This window comes from Mustela putorius, unplaced genomic scaffold (genome assembly GCF_011764305.1).
Source record: "Mustela putorius furo isolate JIRA1106 unplaced genomic scaffold, ASM1176430v1.1 tig00000407_pilon_pilon_pilon, whole genome shotgun sequence".
Taxonomy (NCBI): Eukaryota; Metazoa; Chordata; class Mammalia; order Carnivora; family Mustelidae; genus Mustela; species Mustela putorius.
In genome coordinates, this window is record NW_025421373.1 from 12,314,663 (window position 1) to 12,337,454 (window position 22,792).

The 22,792-nt window shown below is 41.6% G+C and overlaps 1 protein-coding gene and 1 long non-coding RNA gene across 9 annotated transcripts in view; one reads left to right on the forward strand and one right to left on the reverse strand.

Annotated features, from left to right (window-relative positions):
* Window positions 1-9,919, forward strand: part of LOC123391921 — a 53,737-nt gene extending 43,818 nt beyond the window's left edge. The window contains exons 2-3 of the long non-coding RNA XR_006606597.1: window positions 2,813-2,937; window positions 9,014-9,919. This is a non-coding gene — a long non-coding RNA (uncharacterized LOC123391921). The remainder of the gene's footprint in view (window positions 1-2,812; window positions 2,938-9,013) is intronic.
* The window catches only part of DAB2 (DAB adaptor protein 2), a 49,777-nt gene extending 30,316 nt beyond the window's left edge, over window positions 1-19,461 (reverse strand). For 2 of the 8 annotated variants that reach the window (XM_004737974.3, XM_004737975.3), the window contains exon 1: window positions 19,057-19,461. Coding sequence is in view for 5 of the 8 variants with exons in the window: in XM_045079500.1 (XP_044935435.1) it covers window positions 5,093-5,225 (133 nt within the window). In the remaining 3 variants the exon portion in view is untranslated. Of the gene's footprint in view, window positions 1-5,092; window positions 5,535-19,056 lie in introns of those variants that run through there. The other 6 variants (XM_045079500.1, XM_045079499.1, XM_013051667.2 and 3 more) reach the window with 5 other exon arrangements.
* Window positions 19,462-22,792: the final 3,331 nt, after the last annotated feature.

Here is a 22,792-nt window from a genome sequence, read left to right on the forward strand (position 1 = left end):
CTGATTTATCAGAGTTCTGCATGTGGGGGGTCCGGGGCCCCGATCTCCCTAACAATGTGTTTCCTTTTCTGCTCTTGTCTCATTTGTACTTATACCTCAGGAGCCATGTGGGGAAGAGAGATTGGCAAGGTATTGACTCCATCCTTGAGTCAAATTTATAATATTAAGTACCATCTTGAATCACCTTATTAGTTGTTGCTTTTTCTATTAGAAAGCTATCAAGTCTCCTATGGAAGAAGCCAAGAGTGATTCCCATTAATTATGAGGAAAGGCTAAATAAATATGGCTTTCTGTGGGGTGGGAGGGCCATACACCTTGGGCTTTAGGCTCAAAGGTAGCTGGCAATATGGTGAGTAAATCTGTACAGCAAGCAAAGACATTCTGGGGAAAATGGTCAATGGACCAAAGTAGTCAACATGGGGCAGATGTGTGTGTTTGGCGGGATAGGGAAGAAGGAAAATCTCCTTATGGCTGACGAATGGGTATTCAGTGAGCCGGCTACACTGAAGTCCTGGTCTGAAATGTCAGGGTTCCCACCAAACCCAGCCAAGAAGAAACTTCCACACTTTGGGCAGCATCATTGGTACCATGAGTCAAATTTATAATATTAAGTGGGTGGGATGCGTGAGCAGGCGGAAAGAGCTATGTGACCACAGGGCTTGTGGAGATGTGACAGAATTCTGCTGAGCACTCCTCCCCTCATGCTGAGACCCCACTGTAGGCCAGGGATGGCAGCGCCTGTTTCCACCACCAAGTGCTTGCTTCAGTGGAGAAAACCCAGCATGTTTTGCTGGTGGCACAGTAACCTGTACCAAGGTGTTGTCACAAGGCTGGGGAAAGCACACTGTAGTGACAGTGACAGAAAGGGGCCCCTGCAGAGTTTGCTACTTCTAGTTATGAAGTGATAGTAACCAGAAAGTATGCCAAAAAGTCATGTGGAAAGAACAAGATTTTTAAAAGCTGAAGTGTTGATAGATGATTGGAATAGGCAAATGGAATGAATCGATTTTAAAATTTGAATTTAGAAGAACTCTGTTGTGTACTATTAAATGGTAAAGTAGGATACTGTATTTCAGTTTGCTTTTCCCTCATCCTAAAGCCAAGGAAAGAGGGTATTCTAAAGAATATTTACAGGAACAGTTTTAGGGTTTAAAATGTAAAAAAATAAAATAAAATAAAAAATACCACTGTTAACATGGAAGCCTCTAGAAATTTTCTACTACAGGGACTTTGGGGAATGATTTGAGGAGAAGCATTATGGAACTGGTATAAAAACACAATAAACATATGACTTCTACTTTGAATTTGGCATTTAAATGTGTAATGGATATTATGCTTGACCCTTGCAGGAAAAGAGTAGTCCAAAAGCTAATGAGCCGGGGTGATGGAAAAGGGCTGTCATTGTACCATTTGATTCCTAGGCCTATACACGGACACTATTCATACCTTTTTCACCAGTCTTCCCTCGCGTATAGATATACCTACTCAAACTGACCAGCAAGTATTTCATTTTTTTCTCATGTCTATTCTTCCCAAGTTAGGTTAGCTACCAGAAATGACTCCTCTTCCTAGCTACAAGCCAGTTTTTAAAATAAATCATAGAAATCAATCTTAGCTTGTGTCCTAGAACACACATCAAGTCGTGCTTTCCTGTTCCCATATGAAATAATCCTGAATTAAGTCAAAATGGGTGTACAGCATATCTAGCATGTGGACTTCAGGGTACAATAGTTTTGTTATTTTTTTTTCCATTTGCACCCTTCACCTATGATAGATACTTCTACATATAGATCCTCAGTGTTAAACACAGTCCACTTTCTACTCCTTCTAATAGTCGTCTTGAAAGTCTCTGTGGATGTTAGAAGAATGTTATTTAGGACCATCTGCATTTTAAACATAAGGAAGAATGAAGAGCTACGAATTACTAATGTAGTCAAATTATTTTATGATCGACTACAGCAGAGCACTTTAAAAGCAAGCAGGTAACCTAAAACTTTTCCTCTTCCAAGGCAAGAAACTCTGCCTGATATTTGGTTTCTTCTTTAATAGCCTGGCTGAATTATATTAAATCCCAATGTGGTTTTCCTTTCCAGGCAGAGGCCCACGTTTATATAATCCTCAAAGCCAGTGCCTGAGTGTTTCTGTACCTTTCCACAACTCATGTTTCAGAGACAAGCTGTGTTTTGAAGAGCTTAAAGGAACGAGAATCCAGCTGCCTTGTACCATCAGCACAGAAAAGTCAACTGTGGTGTGTTTCGTAATTGTAAATGGACAGGCAGAACTTCTTTTTCTCTCTGTGTCTGTACATAGACCAAAACTATGGGGAAAAAGTTCTTATAACCATGTAGGACACAACACAAAATCAGTTTAAGTGATCCCACCCCGATATGTTATCTCTGGGTTCTAGGTGGCCTTTCCAGTCGAATATGTCCTTTGTTGTAGTGTCCAGTCTCCCCTTAGAGCTGGCATTAGCCTTACGCGAGAAACTTGCCATTGGCTCACATTTCCACGTCTGATAGGACCTTTTCTAGTTGGCCAGGTCTCCACCTCTGACAGGGCATTCGTCCTTTATCTCTAAGAATGATGGCGGCCCTGCTAAGCCCCATGGTTAAGAATGTATGTGTTTTTAAAACTACTTTTTCGTTATCTGGATGCTTGATGTATCAATTATCATTTTATGGATGGTTCTTCCTAACTTAACTAATTTCCCTTAAAAAAAAAAAAAGACTTGGTTGCTTTTAAATAAGAAGAAGACAAAAAGAATCACTTACTGAATAAAAAGGGACTTTTCTACTTATTTGCCAAATTTCAGGTCTGCATAGAACCAGCAACCTGATGACCAGCCCTCTCTCCTCCTAATTGCAGCGTTCTACCATACTGAAAGTTACAAAGTTCCAGGATGCTATCCAAAAGGCCAGGGGAACTCAACTGGGAGAAGTAAGTATACAGTCTCATTTGCTTACTTCTTGGTTGCTGACCAAATTAGGTAACTTAACAGATAAGAAATCCCTAGGTAATTTCAGGTTCTGGTGGACAAGAAGAAAGCCGGATCTGCCAACTTGTTTTCTTGCTTCTTGAGGTAATATGCTAATACCACTCAAGTGTGGACAATTTAGGTGGCAGGATCCAAAAAAGGTCCTGGAATAGCTAGACTACCTGCTCAGAAAATGTGTTTATCTACAAACACCCCAAGAAGTTACTGCAGAGTGAGCACAAGATGGCAAAAATGCACAAGTACCTTTGAGCTAAACTTCACGCTTTGTCATTATTCTTTCATCTTTTCAGAACTGGTATTGGACCAAGTAAGTACTGAGAATAAATAAGTGTATTTTTAAATTAAACTGAAGGACGGGAATATTCGAGATAGCACACACACCCATGCTAAAGGAGGCAGATTTGGGATTTTAGTTGCTGCACAATTGAAGCAACTACATCAAACAACAAATGATTCCACTGTATTGAAATATCTGTGTAGGGTCCTTTCACAGCACAGACAGATGAGTAGAGGTAGTTCCAACTGCAATTAGAAAACCTACCACTTAATGTCAGACTTTTTCTTATAAAGTCTCAGCATGTGAGATAGATGTTGTTTCATGAACTCTCTCTCTCTAAATCCAAGTAAATGTAACCAAAATTATGTTTGTCAGAATCATGTAAGTCATCACCATTAATGGGTCCTGCCTTCCACAGACACGGCCAGACATCTACCTTAGGAATCATGAAGCACAATCAGCAAGTTCGGAAAAGTAATTCAAGGAGTTTTGTATCTACCAGAGCCTCCATGGAAAAAGCCACCCCATGTGATCCCAAACATTAAACAATGTTCCTTAACCAAGAAGTTTTCAGGCGGTCAATTTCCATACCACCTTTGGCAACTATTGAAGTGACTTCTACCAATAATATCCATTTTAGGATGTGAAGTTTCAGAGAACTAAGTGCCTTTATGAAATGAAGATACAACTTACTCATCTTCTTCCTAGTTATAGTAATCAAAGAGCACAAGGAAAAGACCTCGAGTTTCACCTTACTCTGTATAGATTTAAGAAAAAGTTTATTGTAGGATTTAAAGAGTGACTTCAAAGACTTTCTTACGTATTCTACTGGGTTGCTTTCTTACATCATCTTTTCTGACATTAAAATCATTCCAGGGCTGGGGGAAGGGACCAAAATAAATAAATAAATAAATAAATAAATAAATAAATAAAGGTTTTTTTTGAGTTGCTGCATAAAAACAAGATATCTAAGAAAATTTTCCTGAGTATGTCATTAGACAACATTTCCAAAGGCTCGAGTTTTGTATATTTCATTTCTTTTTTTTTTTTCCCCTTTTAAGATAAACTCCTGAGGTGGCATTCACCACTGATTTTGAGGAGCCTAGAAAAGTACTATTTTTCCCCCAATCACAATATAGTTTCGTTTGTTCTATTTTTGATTTAATTATTATTCTACAAGATTGAAGAAATAATTAGTGTCTTAACTGTATATTTCTGTGAAATAATTGTCAATGTAATATGCTGTTTCTTATAAGCCTATACTGCTAGCCTGATAAACAACTCAGTTTGGATATTTTACAAGGCAATAAATGAATTAACTAAACAAGTCATCAATTCATATGGTGCCAAAGGAATTGCTACTTCCCTAAAAGAGCTTAACTTATCTGAGATGATAAATTTATATACTAGGACCATCTAGTTTTTCTGGTTTTCTAAACTATAAAGACTCATTTATTGGATCTATCGCTGTGTCCTTTAAAATGTGTTATTCAGAATCATATCCAGCTGCATGTGAATCTTCATGTGAATCTGAAGCTGGATGAACCTCTACTTATTCCATGTTACCTGAATATGATTTAAGTTAATAGCGAGATTACTGCTATTTAATAGTTGTGCTAAAAACTTTGGAAGTATATTCTGTTTTCTATTCATCAGAGCTTTGGCTAGACATTGTGTCAAGTATTTTTCCTTTGCATTAAGCTATTACTCATATACCTGCCTAGCACTCAGAGACCCAAGGATCCTTTAATGGGCACGTTTTTGTTTCAAAGCAAGAAGCTGGTTAAAAAAACAATCATCATCATCATCATCTGACTTACCACACACATCATCTGCCTTTTCCAGAATAAGTAGATGGAATGAGAGCTCTCCAAGGCCTCTTAAATGCATGCCATCCCTCGTGGGCTTTTTTTTAAGATGATAAAACATGGGGGTGAAACTTGGGTCTAGCATAAGGCAAACTAGTAGCAATGGTTGCTGATCACATGCCACTTTGCTGGGCTTTCCCTGAGACCTCCTGGCCCATTATGAGATAGTCCCATTTTTATTGAACTACAAAAAGGCTTCTGGTTAGCCTACACAGGAATGTCAACATCAATGACTCACTGTAAAGGAAGTTTCTCTGGTTCATAAGAAATGTAATATTTAAGCAACTTGTTTCATTAGTTTTTAGAGCAATCTCGTCTCGTCTCTGAACTAGTGATGATCTGTTGCAAAATTCTGTGCCTGCTAAGTAATTGACACTTAAATACTACAGCAACCATGGGATGGATATAAATGATTAGATTGGTGTTCCACGTGTCACCTCTCTTTATTATCCCTACTATAGTCATTAAATAAATGTAACTTGAGCCAGTCCTAGAAGCTTTGTACAGATTCACGATGGCATCTGCTATTTTCTGGTCTTAGAATGTAGACATTTTTAGCATCAGAGAATGTAATTAGATCATTCATTTCCTCAGCTGAACTCTATAGCTCTGTGCAAAGACAAGTCTTCTTTGAAAGCCACTATTAAGTTCCTAATCCAATCTTTATTAAAAAGACTCAATATTGTAGACAAGGAGGTTAAAACAAATCCTCAAAAAACTAATGATCAAGCCCTTCTATACCCCACAGATGCCTTCTAGTGCAGCAAAGTCTGAAATTAGGAATGTTTATAGTTGTAAGGTTATTTTTTTTTCTAAACTAGTTTGCACTCCTTAATGAATTATTGAAGTATGTAGATAGTGAATTCCACCAAAGAAAATAGTGAAAGAAACAACACCAAAGGACTTTTTTCTTAGTTTCACTAACACAAGCAAGTTCTATTTTGGGGGCTATCAGGAGTGGATGTGATTAAAATTTCTTTCTGAGGGTCAATCTCTCCAGCATTGAGGTCCCTTACCCTACATTCTATTCTACATTTGCACCCCCATCTAAGAAAATCCCTTAAAAGGGTAAAAACAAATGCCTTCCCTTTTGACTCTGAAAGGCCTGTCATTTGTCTCACACCTAGCCAGAGTGACTACACAAATGGGAAGTCATTAGCTACCCTAGATTTTGCCCAGAAGTCTCGTTATTATAAGATTGAGAAGGCCTTCAAATACTGATAGCTTTTTAAAAAATTTATTATTATTTATTATTTTATTTGGAGCACCTGGGGTTTGGTGATTAAACTTTGCTCAAAAACCACTATAACTGAGAGAATGGAAACAAAATTTGTCCCTGAATGCAAGCTAATTCATGTAACAAATTTGTGTCCCCACTATGTGCTAGACACTCTTCTAGAGCTTGGGATATGTCAATGAGCAAAAGAAAGATCTATTCCTTTGTAGGAACATTCTATTCCTTTGTAGGTTTTACCCTCTAACAGGGAAACATATAAATAGTTACAGTCTTTCAGAAGGTGGTAAATGTCCTGGAAAAAAAAAAAGAGAGAGAGAGAGAGAGAGAGTTGAAAGTGCAGGGTTAATGATGGCTTAAACAGTTTTCTTAGGAATGCAGAAAGAATACCCTATTTTTGCAAGTTAAATTTATTGGATGTTTATTATACATCAGGTGTGATGTGTGATGTATAACGCTAAACCTCTCTCGTTTAATGCTATGGGGGAAGGATTAATATCCCTACCTGATGGGACAGAAGGTGAAGTACAAAAGTCAACCAGCCCACTAAAAATTCCACTGGCTAATACATATACTTTTAACTTCTCTGTTTTAGAATTATACTAGCAAAAAGAGAGAACTAAACTCAGTTCTTCAGATTAGAGGAATGTGAATTGGCCAGAAACCACTTTCAAGGAAAGAGGAATTGATAGCAGTGAGTAAAGCATACTTATGTCAGGTTGGCTAGAACACAGGACTGTGTTGGTTGATACGAGGGGAAAAGGTTGAAAGCTGGGTCAAACTGGATTAGAGTGAATTTTCAGAACTACATTTTGTCTAGACAGTACTGGGAAGACTGAGGTTTTGAGCAGTGGTGCGGAGGCTGGGGTGGTGACAAATCTGAGTACGGACCACGGCATCAAAGAGTGACATTGCTTTGTAGTAGGATAGTTGCATGAACTTGCCACTTTGAATGATTCAACACGGCCATTTTTTTTTCATTTAAATAATTGGCTAATCTTTTGGAATCAAAGCTTTTTAATTGAAAGGTTAAGGTCTAACAAATCTCAAATGTCAGATCCAAGGTTATCCATCTTGCCAAGCTATGATGCTCAAACTTCAAACAAACCAAGTGTCCTAGAGGTGGCTTAAAAAAAAAAAAATCAAAGGCCATTATGTCTTATAACCTTCATTCTAAGAAGATCCATTTCATCCTAAAAATAGAATTCCCATAATGTCAGTTTTCTAAAAGCCGATATAAGTGAATTGGTATTTTGAAATGTGACCACCTAAAAGAATAATATCCTTTACAGAAGGCCGCTACTGACTAAAAGAGTCACATTGTTATAGCTCCTCATTTGAAGCAGAATATATAGCATTTCTCCATTTTATCTACGTTTTCCATATAACTTGAGAGACTAGGAAGATCAGTACCAAGGAAATGCTGGTTAAGAGGGGAGCGAGCAGGATGAGAGACAGATTTCTGTTCCTTACGCCTTTAGAATAGTGATATTAGGGTGACACGTGCCGTTCTGCATTTTTAAAATTAAATTCCTTAGAGACAAGCTAATTTGCCAGATAGTAATATTTAAAATGTAGGTAAATCTACAGTCTATCTTGGGCTAGAGATAGAATCATGAAAGTGCTTTAGAATTCAGTCATGTGAAATTAAACTCAAAAGCTTAGAGAACCTACAAAATGAACATGCACACTATGGAATGCCGCTCACTGTAAGCTTTGAACTACTGACTTGGACATCATTCATGGAGACTTACCTATCTGAAGTCATTGAGAAAAATGCCTGATGTATTAAAAAATGAACATTTGGGGGCACCTGGATGGCTCAGTGGGTTAGACCTCTGCCTTCGGCTCAGGTCATGATCTCAGGGTCCTGGGATCGAGTCCCACATTGGGCTCCCTGCTGAGTGGGGAGCCTGCTTCCTCCTCTCCCTCTGCTGCTCCCCCTGCTTGTGCTCTCTCTCCTTGTCTCACTCTCTGTTAAGTAAATGAATTCTTAAAAAACAAAATGAACATTTGGGGGGGGGGCGGCGCCTGGGTAGCTCAATGGGTTAAAGCCTCTGCCTTCAGCTCAGGTCATGATCCCAGGATCTTGGGATCCAACCCGGCATCCATCGGGCTCTCTGATCAGCAGGGAGCCGCTTCCTCTCTTCTCTCTGCCTGCCTCTCTGCCTACTTGTGATCTCTGTCTGTCAAATAAATAAATAAAATCTTTAAAAAAAAGATGAACATTTGGATCAAATGGTCACCAAGATTTGAAAAAATTCTTTTATGCTGAGATTGTTAAAACTTGGTCAGCATTTGGTCTATTGTTCGGTTTTAGGCTGTTTTCCTTGGACCCAATGGAATCTGTAGAACAGTAATGAATTGGCAACACAATTTGGTCATTTTAAGAGCTCATGCTCTACCGACTGAACTAGCCGGGCGCCTCAATTTGGGCATTTTAAAGAGCCTAATGGATAGCGCAACCTTACATTACAGCAGCACTATGCCAATTAAAAAAAAAAAAAAAGGTTTCTTCTGATTTTGGCAGAAATTGTGTTAAGTCAAGGGGATAACCTTAATTATCCAGTGCTTGAGCCAAAGATTTAATCTATTTCTTCCATTTTTATTAGTGTTTTTTGTTTTGTTTTGTTTTTTAGAAGCAGGTTAGTGGCAACCTTAAAAAGAAGAAACAGAAGGAGAATAAGAAGTTGTCCTCGGGTGAAGTATCAGGTGGGAGACGATTCACCACTACAATAATTATCAGCCAGGTGATTACATCCATCGTGTCAGATCGATGTATGAGCTATGACGAATACTCCATTGGCAGAAGTTAACCCAAGGACTTGAAAAGACCACACCATCTGGAGAATTTCAGTAACAGCTTGTCTGCCTTTCTCAGGCCCTGACCAGATTTAAACTAGAGGAACATATGGATGCTACTCATTATAAAAGTTAAAAAAAAGGATTCAGAACTGTTTGACTTATACCAACAGATGATAAGGTGAGCTGAAGTTTCCCATTTTGCTCACTCTATAATAAATTACAGTCAATGGTGCAAAGGAGAGCATCATTCACTTGGCCATCTGGTTATTGGTTATTGAACATCTACTGTGTGCCAAGTGCTTTGGTATGCTTTATATACAGTGCTGAAAGAGACATGGCCTCTGTTCTCAAGGGACTTACAGTATAGGCAGGGAAGAGAGAACAGCAGGTAATGGTTTCAATGGGTGCTAAGTTTTTAAGAGGAAACATTTCTGATTAGGGTAGAAAGTCTCATTGCCATGAATAATGCTTAATAGGAGCAAAATTAGTTCTACTTCAAGGACTCCTGTATAAATTGCTGTCTTATTTATATCAACTATGGAAAGATGCAAATTTTGTCTTAAAGGCTTAATTACCCTCTTCAACAGACAGTTTTAAAATTATGACATTTACTTAAAGCACTAATTAGATGGAAGATATTTACATTCAATGTTAGGGAGTCCTCTATACCCATATAACGATCTGAAAGAGCATCTGTGTGACAGAGCCAGCTGGAGGAAAGAATCTTGTGATTCACTTGGTTATTAAAGAACATCAATGATGATTCCTGAAAAGTTATCCAAATTTCTGAATCAACGTTATATCACAAACACGAGAAACGCTGTGCTCATTTGGCATTCAGTTTCGTCACTTCAGAAGGACAAGCAATACAGAGATGACATGAACCTCCATATTCTAGAACCAGACATGTTCGGCAGCACTCTCACTCATCAGATTTTCTGAGTACAATAATGCCACTTGCAGATCAGGCAAAACTACTGAATCACAGATTTTAATGAAGCAATATTATGAAAATGTAACCAGGGCCACACCAAAGTGCTTTGGTATTTGAGTAACACAGCCCACTTACAAGAGCATTGGCAGGGGAGTATCCGGTAACATCCGGTTAATGTAAGTCTTTCAAAAACTGACTTTATTATCATTGCAAGTAAGAAGCCCTTAAACAAGTGTTGGCTGCACGAAATGTAAGAGTCCAGATCCTAAAACAGAACAGGGTTGCCTCCGTTGTTTCTATTAATGAGTTCTCATGTAGAAAGTTGAACATTTGCATCTCAAGATGCTATCTGGAAACAGAACTACAGAATGTATTTGGTATGTGGATATGCCTCAAAGATCAATAACAGTACTGGCCATATTTCAGCATAAAACTAAGATTTTATCATAGACTCTTCTCATGTCTACCAAATCTGGCAAACCTGTGACCCTCTATTTTCTAGAACTATCTTTTATGTCCATTCCCCATCTTCCTTCCCACCAAAAAAAATTTTAAAAATTATTTTTAGTATTCCTCCCTAATCTTGCCTCATTGTCACCCCAAGTTCCTGTTTCCAAAAGAGCGATACTTCCTTGTATCATGTATCTTGTCCCTCACAATTCGCCACTTCACATTACACTGTTATTTTGGTATTTTCTGTACCCATAACATAGGTGCTTTTTAAGATATTTAGAATTCTTGAAGTAAAGAAGCTCTTTGTGAGACAAATTTTTCCTTCACCTTCTCAAAAAGGTCCAATGAGAATCCAAGTGGTAAGAAACTAGTTGTAAAATAACTTACTTTTATGGGTGAATTCTTGTGGGAGTGCCCTATCAGACTTCATGGCCTTCCTGATTTTATATATATATTTTATTTATTTGACAGAGAGAGTGATCACAAGTAGGCAGAGAGGCAGACAGAGAGGAAGCAGGCTGGCTGAGCAGAGAGCCTGACACAGGACTCGATCCCAGGACCCTGAGACCATGACCTGAGCTGAAGGCAGAGGATTAACCCACTGAGCCACCCAGGCACCCCCTTCCTGGTTTTATATTAATCAGGCATCTCTATCTATCTATCTATGTATCTACATATATTTAGAGAGAGAGAGAGAGAGACCTATTCCTTAGGGTGGCTAATATTTTCCATTTGCCCTGGACACACACACACACACACACACACACACACACACACACCACTTTCTTGTGTTGCAACCCTAGGCTGTAATACTGCCTTCACCTATGTGAATTCCTTCCCATCATTCAAGGTCTACTCATGGTGTATTGCCTTAGCGGAGTCCACCGACCCTTCATCAGCCTACTGTTTCTCTCCACTTGCCATGACCTCTTGTTGCCCTCCAATTCATATAGAACTCTCCCCCAACTCAATGAAATTGTGAGGTCAGGTCCTACTTTCTGATACCCACATAGTTTGGTAAAAAGTAGTGCACTTAAAACATTAGGGGTGACATATATTTTCCATTTGCTCCCTAATATTCTCTTAGGCAAATCTTTTCTCTGCACTGTTGATTTGTCATGGAATATAGGCTTTTGTTCAACAGGTAAACGATCTCTGCTCAAAGTCATTCTGCCAGTAGAGCTAGGTGAATTAATCTGAGTCAGCATTTTGTTTTCCTGATTTAACAAAGAGATCCACTGCATAACAAATGTGGATTAAAGTTCTTGTGCTTATATCTAAGGCTCAGTGCAATCCATCTCTACTTTCCAAATCCATGTCTTCCTTGTCTGCCATCTGTACTTGCTCTTGGTCAAACTGGCAAGTCTGTATCCTTGGATGTGCACCTGCATAATTTGCTTATGTGCCTAGGATACATTTTTCTTCTATCTGATATCCACCATTCTTGCAAAAGCTAAGTCCATTATCACATACTGGTATCCTTTTCTTCTCTGGATCCTACCCACACCACTTCATTTTAACACAACCACATGTTAGTTAAGTTGATGTCATTTACTGTAAATTTCTTATTGGCAACGATTGTTGGCATTTATGTGTCTGCCAGCAGGTGTCAGGTCAACATTATCATCCAACAAAATTACAGCCGACCTTTAGTCGTTGAGAACTTCAGACAAGTTGAATAAATCAGAAATTCCCAAAGAACAAGTTAACAGGCAGTTAAACAAGCACCTATATGCAACAAGATGCCCTTCCAAAGAGAGTTTCAACGTTGAATAAAATCAACTTTTCGATGCTTTGTCAGTTGTCAATATGTATGTTTCTGATAAGCTTCAGTTATAGCTGAACTTTGGTCTAAGCAGAAATTGATATTAATTCTCCTTATTATCAACCAGCTGTGGATGGAAGAGCCTATTCAATCAGTTACATATTTGTTTTCTACGTCAAAAATGGGATTGCACTTATGATGTTTAAATTTAGAAGTAAAGGTTTAAAAGAAAAATTCCAAACCCCAAAACAAAAAATACCACCACCACCACCCAGGGTTAATGTAATTAAAGCACAGCTGAGACTTTTGTTCAAAAGGACAGATATTTGAACAACTACTCGGAAGCATACCATGCCCACTTCTGATCCTCTGATCTAGAGGTCAGGTATATGCTTCCTACCTGGATTAATAAGGTGGCCAAAGCCAGACTGAGCATTCTTCATATAACCTTGCAGGTGTTCAAACATATGACAACTAATTGACAACAGAAAGCACTTCAGCATCTGCATAACATATCACAGAAGATCAAAACAGGTCTGGACCCCTAATAGGACACTTAAAGTATAGAAAATAAGTGAGGTCAATTGTATGAAATGTTTAGAACAAGGAGAGCAGCTATATCCAACATGGACACAGTTAAATGAAACTATTCATCACTTTCTGGTTCTTTGAGTAAGGATCAACTCTAGACTTTAGGAGGACTGAATTGTCATGCCCAATGAGATTTAAGTGGTACCTTGAGAGTTAATATTTGTGGGCCTGTACTGGTTTATGAAGCATTGCCACATTCTCCTGCTGGACCCTTACATTTAGTAGTTTCAAGGTGTGCAAGAAAGAAGGTCTTCTAATTTTTCAGCTGAAATGTGTTCATCTCTAGATTTCAACTTGCCTCAAGCTCAAAACAAGTAAAGCAAGAGCATTTTCCAAATATCAGCCTAATTGCAGCACTGGGAATTGTAATTCTAGAGGAGGAGGAATTTTGAAGCAGCAGCTTCCCAGCTTCCAAGGCTTCACCTTAAACTTTAACTTGGTAGTAACTCATTTTACTGATGGAGAAAAATGAAGCTCGGACATGCCATCTCTTGTCTTAAATGGAAAAGTGAGTTGTGGACAGTCATTTGCAGTTCAGAGTCTAAGCTCTTAACCCTGAACCCATGCCATCTCCTCGAAACTAGAATTCCAATTCTTTAATTCTGGATCACACCCTTGTATTTCTCAGTCTAAGGTGTGATCCCTGCTAAACATTGGTCTCTGATTAGCATCCGTCATTCTTAGGACTGTTTGCAAGGTGGGTGAGGTAATTAAGGGTCAGGGACGTTAAGCAGCAGCCTAAGAAATGGCCCGGCTGTCATTCCAGTGCAGGTCCAGAGTCTACATTCTTTGTTTCACGTGATGTAGATTTTCTTTTAGATTTCCACTCACTGGGTATTCTTCCATTGCCAGGCTAGCAACATAATCCACATAATAGGTACATACTAAATATTCAGATAAACACCAAGATTCAAATGATAAAGATTCATGCTTGAATCCTGACTCTCCTATCTAATGATATGACCCTGAGCAAGCTCACATGCAATGATCATATTTGAACTAAGAAAGAGATATTTTTCTATTAAGTTATTAGAGTGAAAGATAAATGGAGAATGGACTGGTACTTTTTAAACCATAAAGCTCTATAAAAACCAAGTTGCAGTAGGTTCATTTACCAATATGGAGAAGCCTTCATCTGCACTCTGGGTATTGCATGAAAAACAAAATAAAAAAAAGTTTTATAGGTTAGAGAAAATCATCTGGTTCATGGGTAATGATCTAGTTTATAGAATCTTTTTTAAAAGAAGTAACTGGGGCAGTCTCCTAATAAATGGAGATTAATTATGATCTTAACCCAAAAGAGGAAAAAGGATTTGGAAGTCAGGGGATAATACAAAAATAAGGAGTATATCGGTTTTCCTTGGATCAAGAAAACGAACTTGAGATAGTAGGAAAAATGTCAAGGTCTGTGCCTTTTCATCTTTTGTATCCTAAGATCCAGTTAAATTGAGCTGTGTTTAAATGCTTTGCTTTATTATTTCCATGACTGTAGGAATGCACATACTTTGTTAAGCTTTCCACTGAACAACTGAATTATAAAACAAATGATCATGCAGAGGGCTTGTTGAAATACAGCTGGATGAGCCCCACTGCTGGAGTTTGGCTCACTGGATCTGGGATGGGGACCAAGAATTTGCATTTCTAGCAAGTTTCCAGATGATGCCGGTGCTGCTAGTCTGAGGACCACACTCTGAGAACCACTATTTTAGACAAGTTCTCTCTAGCTGTGAAACACACATGAAGGTAACTAAGTGTCCACTCTTGAAAGACTGAATGAATCTGATTGTGAAATGAGAGCTTGTGTGTTTCATCTGTCATATAAGATCTCAGTCTATTTCAGCGTAACTGTACATCAGAGACAAATAGGGTAGCTTTTCACCCAGAGAAAATGTGAAACCACATATCCTTCCCCCAAATTTATTCCAGGTTGAACAGTGTTTTGGATCTCACTTTTTCAGGACTCTTACTTCCTAGTCTACCTGCTCCCTTACTCTGTGGTTACCTAAAAATTTAGGTGATAGTCCTCCTGCATCCTGCCTTCTGGTAACTTCCTTACAGTTCAACACTCTGCCTGCTGGGTTCACTCAGAATTCTTACCGGTTTAAGGCAGTTAAAGGTCACTTGCCTCTAGCTAGCTTGTGTAAGTTACGGTAGCGGAGAAAAACTGCCAGGTTTCTTTAATATTGAGGCAATAGCTCCTGTGTTCCTGACATTTCATAAGCCTTCCTGTTGTTCTACCTTGATGATGGAAGAATTAGCAAGAGTTAGGCGATTAAGGGTTAAGATTAAAAGAAGTTGAGAAGAGGAAAAGGATGAGGTAGGTAGACAGGAGAGTCGACCTCAATAAAAAAGTAACTTCCATTTTTAGATCAGGAAGCAATTTGTTCAGATTTTGCTCACCCTAGAGTGGCAGGCTTCCTTCCAGGGTGGGAGAAGGATGCGGGAAGGGGAGTAACCATGGCAACCTGCCCAGCTATGTGGGCAAGCATAGACCGGGGCGGCACGCATTCGGAAGACTTTATTTCTGGTCCAGTCCCTCAGCTTAGTATGGGTGGTCCCTGCTTTCCCACTTCCTTCTCCTGTAATGCTGACTTGGGGAAGAGTGGCTTCCACTCCACTCCACAGGGAAGCTGAGGGGGGCGGAGACCTCACTGAGTCCCAAGGAGGTCAGCTTGACCAAAGCAAACTACAGGCTTCCTGGCAGAGAACACAGAGTAACTCCCTGTCTGTCCTAGCGGTGAGCACAGCAAACACACTGGCAATATGAAGTGCTTGAATGATTAGCCGTTCTCAGGTAGACGCGCAGTGCCCAGTTCTGATGCAGAAATTCTCCACTCTGCCTTCAGTTTTCACAAAGACACATCCTTCAGTTGTTCAGGGGGCAAAAATAACACAAAACTTGTGTATTCCTAGGTCAGAGAGAATACAGTGTTCTAAGCATATTAGGTTAACAATCTCCCTAGCAAACTTGGGCTAGGTACTCTTATTCTCCAGATAAGGAAGCTTAAGTACAGAGGGGTTACGCAACTTGCCCAAGGTCATATAACCAACAGTGGTGTAGCCAGGGTCTGAATCAAGGCTGCAAGACTCTGGAAGCCACGTGCTCACCCCACTACCTGACTGTCCAGGGTGGGAGGCAGAAACTGGCACGAGTGCTGGCCCTTTGTGTCCATCCTCAGCATCCCCTGTTCCCTTCATCAGAAATTAGCATGGTTTTTGTCCAAGAGGGGACGGATGGTCTATGCTCTTTCTGATTCATACAACCCAGTCCAGCCACATTACGGTGAATGAGGCTTCCACCAAGCACACGGAGCTGCTGTTGCAGCTAGCTCGCTAGAGGTGACTTTGACCTCCATGCAATTCAGTGGCACGGCTTCCAATTCAGAAGTATGCGCAGCACCAGGGAAAATTTTAAAATACCACGTCCTATTACTCAGGTGTTTCTTATTGCCAGTGCAGGTCTCGTTCTGATTCCTCGTGGAGGACAGAAAGCCTGACATGTTCACGGATGTGTTAACGGACACTCCCCAGCCAGCCTGCTGTCAAGCCTTTCCACGTGGGAAGGCATGTTCTGATGCCCATGAGGACAACCGGACACATGGGAGAGCCCACTCTTCAGCAGCCTGCTCGAGCATTTCAGCACCTTCACTTGTCTTTGAGGAAAGCATCAATTAAATCCCGAAGGCAGGACAGATGGAGGGAGAGAAACACATGATGCCTTCAAAACCATTCAGATAAAAAATATCAGTGGTAGCAAGTGTAGGCTTATGGTAAAATTTGGAATGAAGCAGCATCTTCTTGCTGTGTCACCAAGAGCCCACATATCCACAAAGCCTCCTTCTGGCCAGGAGCCACCCAACAAGGCACATGTCTTTCTGCTCTCTTAATCTTCAGATAATTGAGGCATGGCCAAGTAGGCCAATAAGTATCACTCCCAACCATCTGGTCAGAAGTTTCTAGAGGTCCCTGTACCACCTTCATGCCAACAAGTGTTTAAAAGCAATTCCTTCAACCCTAACAAGGTGACTAAGATTCATTCAAGCTTTTGAGCAAGCCAAGAGATAAACCGAATGCATGGGAATTTGGACTTCTAGTTGAATCTAAAACTGTCAGAAGTCTTGAATGGAAATGCAGACTCCCCCCCAACAGATTAGGCAAGGCTTTTAACAAGTGCCATGCATGGCTCTCTTCCCTCTCCTAACATCCTCAGGTGAAGATCCAACTGTGCCCAAGACCAGAATGTCAACAACACAGATGTCAGGGTTCAAAGGTGGAGGACATTCCATTACCATCAATTGGTTCCAATCAAATGTAGGAGGGTATAGCTTAAAGAAGAACTGGTTTCCAGGGCAGTTGTTTGGGTAAGAAGGGACAGAGTTGAGAGTGGGAAGTTAAGTTATTCACCAACAAGAAAAAGAATCCAGTCTGCCTTGGAGGGAGACTGATGAGGAATCTGGAAGAAGTCATCAGTCCCAGAAATACACATTGGAAAAGGCTACTAGATCTCCTCCGTGCTTTCTCCAGAAGACTGTCCACACTGCACACTCCATGTTCTATGAAGTGTGGTACTTCACCCGCACGCCCCCAGCACTTTACCAAAATGATCTTGCCCCGAAGGTTAAAGAGAGCTCAGTCCCAAATACTTCTGAATCCTCAAGGCAATAAACTTTCCTACGGTGTCACTGAGGCCTGTTTCCCTTCAAGGAGGGAGAGACAGAACCTGGGGTGGGCGGGGCACCAAGCCCAGAGAAAAGCAGCCTACTCAGGGTCTGAAGGTGGGTGTTAAGAAGCAAGCGTGGCGATGTCATAGACCAGGGAGACAAACCATTTGGTCGCTGCAGGGCTCCCCCATTCTCAGCTAGTACTTTCCTCCTCAACAGCCCGTGGATGCTCCTGTGCAGGGAGCTAACCTCAAGCCTGTAAGGAAGATCAATTCTAGATCCCATCAAAGCCATTCCGAGAGCCTAATCAGACATCTTGAAGGCATTTTTGTAGCTGCCTTCTTTCTTCAACCATTACTTCTGTTTGAGCTAGTTCCGTCTTACCTCCTCCTCCCCTACCCCTGCTGCTTCGCCTGATTAGGGCCAGAAATTTTTTCATTAAGTCACTTTATAGTGTAATAACAACATTTACTATTCATGAAGTCTCCCCTCCATAATTTTTAAGTCTTTCCATGTGTCTGGAAGCTTACTGCTGCTCTTCTCATTTTACAAGAGTGCCTGTCTTCCTTCCAAACACAAACTAAAAGGAAAGAGGAAAAGGTGGCTGGGGGGTGGTAAGGGCGTGGAGATAACATCCAGATTCTTTAAGTGCTTTTAATCCAGTTAAATTTCCCTTTGGACTCGAGCAGCTCCCTGCTGACATTGACAGCGGACCTGAATTCCAGGCTAGGAACTGAGTCAAACAAGAGGAAAGGAATTCGGAGGGGAGTAACAAGAGTCTGCTCTATGCTGTGAGAACCGCTAGGCTGGCTGGAGCTCCATGGCTTTAACCCATTCATTTTTCCCCCCTTTCTAGAATTCTTACTTCATTTTTCCAGCCAGTTTACAGCAAGCAGGCCAACACCTTTTAAACGCTCCAGGGATTTAAAACAAGTTTGTTCAGTCTCCTGGGCAGCTACTTTCTTAAGAATGCGGTGTAAGACAAAGTTCACATTTTCATGCCACACGTTGTCAGCCACTAGGAAAAAGCTTGGGGGAGGGGGGGGCACAAACCGGGTCCCCTGCCTTTGTCACAGGGCAAAAATAAACACCCCTGGAGGGGTTAATTAGGCGGTCAGCGGCCACACCAGCGTCCTAGCAGGGTTGCCCGCTGAGTCTTTAAGCGCGCGCGCGCGCGCGCACACACACACACACACACACACACACACACACACACACACAAAGGGAGGCGCTTATGAAATGTCACAAGCTGGACATCTGCAGCCCGACCCCAAAGGTAAATGCCGTCCGCGGAAGCATTCCTCGGATGTCAGGCCACAAAACCGCTCTTTCCCCGAGTACCGTCCCCTCTCCAAGATTCCGCACCCCCGCTCCCCGCAACAAGTCCCAGAGCTGCATCCCAAGGGGAGGAAAAGAGGGGTGGAGAGGGCGAAACATGGAGCCTCGGGGAGGAAGGGCGGCAGAGCGACTCACGGCTGGCTAGCGCCTCGGCGAAGCGAGCATGACTTCCCGGTGCCGAGCCTCCAGGCTGCCGCGCGGCCGACACGGCGGGCCGCGCTTAAATAGCCGCCGGCCCGGGAGCCTCGGAGCCGCGCGGCCACTCCCGGCGAGATATGGTTCTAATCAGATGCTGGCAGCCGAGGACTCCCCAGGAATGCGCCGGGATGTTTTTGCTGCCTGGGCTTGGTAACTCCCCCTCAACGTGTCTGCCGAGTCTTCCAAACTTAACTGTTTATTAACTCGAGCGGCCGCCACGCCGCGCGCCCGGATCCCCTGGCTCGCGAGCCCCGCCAGCGGGGGGCGATCGCAGGGGGCCCGGCCCCGCGGGGGAGGGACGAGGGAGGAGGGCGCCGTCGCCGCCCGGGCCGCCGCGAGCTGGGGGACGCGGGGCAGGGGAGGGGGCAAATAAGGACAGGAAGGGGAAACTCCGCAGGAAAGGGGTGGGATCCGCCGGACCTTCGTCTCCCAAATTCCCTCTCCGGATTGCCGCTTCGGTGATGTGGCACACCAAAGTCATCCCCACCCGCCGGGGCCCTCGGGACAAAGGGCCGCCTTCACTCCTGACTCTCCGGGCCAGAGGCGACGGGTCCCGGCTCGGACCTGCCGTCCCTCCGGCTGGACGTGGGACTGTCCCTCCGCAGGCAGGGCCGGGGCGGGCGCTCCTAACTTGGTGGGGGATCTGCGTGGGCACATGTAAACCAGGCTGCACTTACGGATGAAATAAAGTCCTGATGGGCAGATAGAAAACCAGTGCTCTGAAATCGATGGAAACAAAGACGTTCACCCCCATCGAACCGATCTAAAAGAGCTGCGTCTCTGATACAAAGATGATGTACCTCCCCGTGCAGACCCTTGACATGACTCTCTGCGCTGATTTCCACTGTGCTCCCTGCACCTCTCGGAGCCATCTGCGACGCGAGAAATAAAATAGTTGAAGATACTGGCACGCCACAGCATCGCTTCGCGAACCTTCACGAGCTGGGAATTCATTTTCTCCGTGTTTTAAAATCATGGACACTTGTACGGTATCCCCCAGAAACTGTCAGTTTTCAAGAATTTTGAAATTATTTTGTGAAAAGCACTTTTTTTTTTTTTTTTGGGCAGTGGGAGACAGTGTGTACTAAATGTGAAACTACCAAATTATGATTTGGAGGAGAAGGGGTTATTGATTTTATTGAGTAAGCGACACACAGCGGATTTGCATTTTGCCTCTGCAAACTGAGGGTTCAAATCGGGCTCATGGGATACCAAGGATGCATTTTGTGGTCCAAGCCTAGCCCAGCTGCAAAGCCGCTGTGTAATTTGGGGCAGCTCAGTGTGAGTGGCAGTCCCTGCTCTCAAGTAGGTCAGGCCTGGGACTGCCCCGGACATGGGGATTCGGAGCTGCAAAACCCTGCAACAGAGAGAGGGTCCTCTCTCCTGGCCTCTATGATTTCTGCCACCTGTCTCTTCCCCTTACACCTGAGGGTATAGGGGTGGGGAGGGTGGAACTGACAGTTTCCAATGTTCCTCTGAGGTGATTTGCTATTATTAAAAAATACACACACACACACACACACACACACATATGTATATATGACTTCCTGGGAATGATAAGAGGTATTCAGACTTTAATCTTAGAACAGTATTTATAACATTTATGTGGAGAACTTTAATTCTGGTACATTTAGGACATACTGCTTTATTTCTAAGACCCAAGAGTCCAGAAGGATGGTTTCACTTCCAAAGGCTGAGTAGCTGTTCAAATGATGGCTGATTTCAAGCACATAGAGGCATTGGCAATTTGGGGGACAAAGGGGGTTTCTCTTTTAACCTCAATAGCTAATATTTTCTCAACTCAGAAGTGACCACCCAAACATTTTTTTTTTTTAATCAGAAGACTTTTACTAGAAATTTTAACATATGTTTGCTCTACCAAATAGAAGAGTTACGTCGAAGAAGCCAGAGGAAGAAAATGATTTCGTTCAAATGAGCTGGAGTTTCAAGAGAAGACTTTAATGGAAACAGTCCTTTATGAGGAGTGGGCTCACACAGACAGCTTAAAGCAGACAGCTCTGTCATTTTACACAGAAATCTTAAGAGTCAACAGTGGAGAACTCTGATTTGAAGAGTATTTTTATATCTCTAGGGTGCTGATATTGCTTCTGGCAGTGATTCAGTGTCCTGTTCACAGTAAAGGAAAGAAAAGAAAAGAAAGGAAAAGAAAAGAAAGAAACATGAAAAGAAATTTAACTCTTTTTAATCTCTGATGGAACACAGTTTCCTATCCCATAGAAGTTGTTCACTTTCAGGAGGTCTGAAATGAACATCCTTGCGGCTGGAAAATCACACCCAAGCCCACCCAGATGTTAACCTTTCCTAAATGGTATTTTTCTTATCACCATTAAAATTAATGCTTAGCACATTAAGGTGAGGAAAATTCAATGTAATGTTTGAAGACCTATGGTCCTTGCATGACTTTCCCTTGCACAAAACCTGCCTGTGAGGGAGAAGGGAAAAAAAAAAAAAAAACCTGACGACTGTGTTCCCAGCCTAGGAAAAGGGTAGTTAATCCCGTGATGGCTTGCTGAAGAATGCATGGTTTATTATTAAAGTAATCTCTTAAGATTTTCCTGGAATGTGCTTCCACAGCAACTCTGCCTGTGTGAGCTATCCTATGTGTGTGTCTTTTCTTCCATACTTAAGCTGCTTCCCCCGCCCCCCCCCTTTAGCTCACAAACCTAAAGCTTTCTCTTTCCCTTCTCCAGCCTTTCTTCTGTCCCCCCACCACCACCCCAACTCCCTTAAACATCACTTTCTGAATCCCACCACTTCCCATGAACTGTAAATGGCACTTCGAATGTGGTCCTGGGGGAACTGTTTGTGCACCTTGATGCCTTGCTGGACACTTCCAGATGTTCTCAGCAAACAAGGACTGGTTAAAGTTTCTGGATCTAGCAAGGTCACAGCTTTTCTTCTTCCACCTCAGTGTCATAAATATAAAAGAAGAAAATAGCTATTGTTTCCAGAAAATGTTCTTTGACCTTGACTTACCGTATTTACAGACACAGAAAGACTGACCCTATCGGATTTGGCTGTTGGCAAGGCATGACAAATATTGGAGGTTTTTCATATCAATCGATCGATCTAAAATATTTGGAGGGTAGCCATATTGAAGGCAACCCGTTTTTCTTTTGTTTCGTTGGCTGTACCTGCAAAGCTCCTTAGAGTGCAATATTTACTGTTTGCTAATGATGTGCATTAGTAAACCTCAAATCGTACTTCAAAAGTTGGGATATTTAAAGTGAGAGACATTTAAAAATTCAATATGACAAATTTATATAAGTAATTGCATTTCCCTACCAACATAAACTTCTATAATGAGAAGTTGTAAAGGGGAAAAAGAATACTCATATAACTACTGGTTAAGATATCTTATATGGAAAGCAACTTGAAAAGAGTGGTTAAAAAATAAAAATAACATATAAACCTACAAAATACCAATATTAATTATTATTGTAGCCAACACTTATGTAGTTCTTTATCCTATGAATAAGAATCTTCCCTAGAAATAAAGCAAAGATGTTAATCACTGCCTTGTCCATAGAGTAGGAACATGGGAACAACTTTTGTCCATCAATAGGAGAATGATTGAATAAGTTATGATTCATCTGCACTGTGAAATCATAGCAATGATTTAAAAGAATAAATTAGAATTATGTCTTGTGAT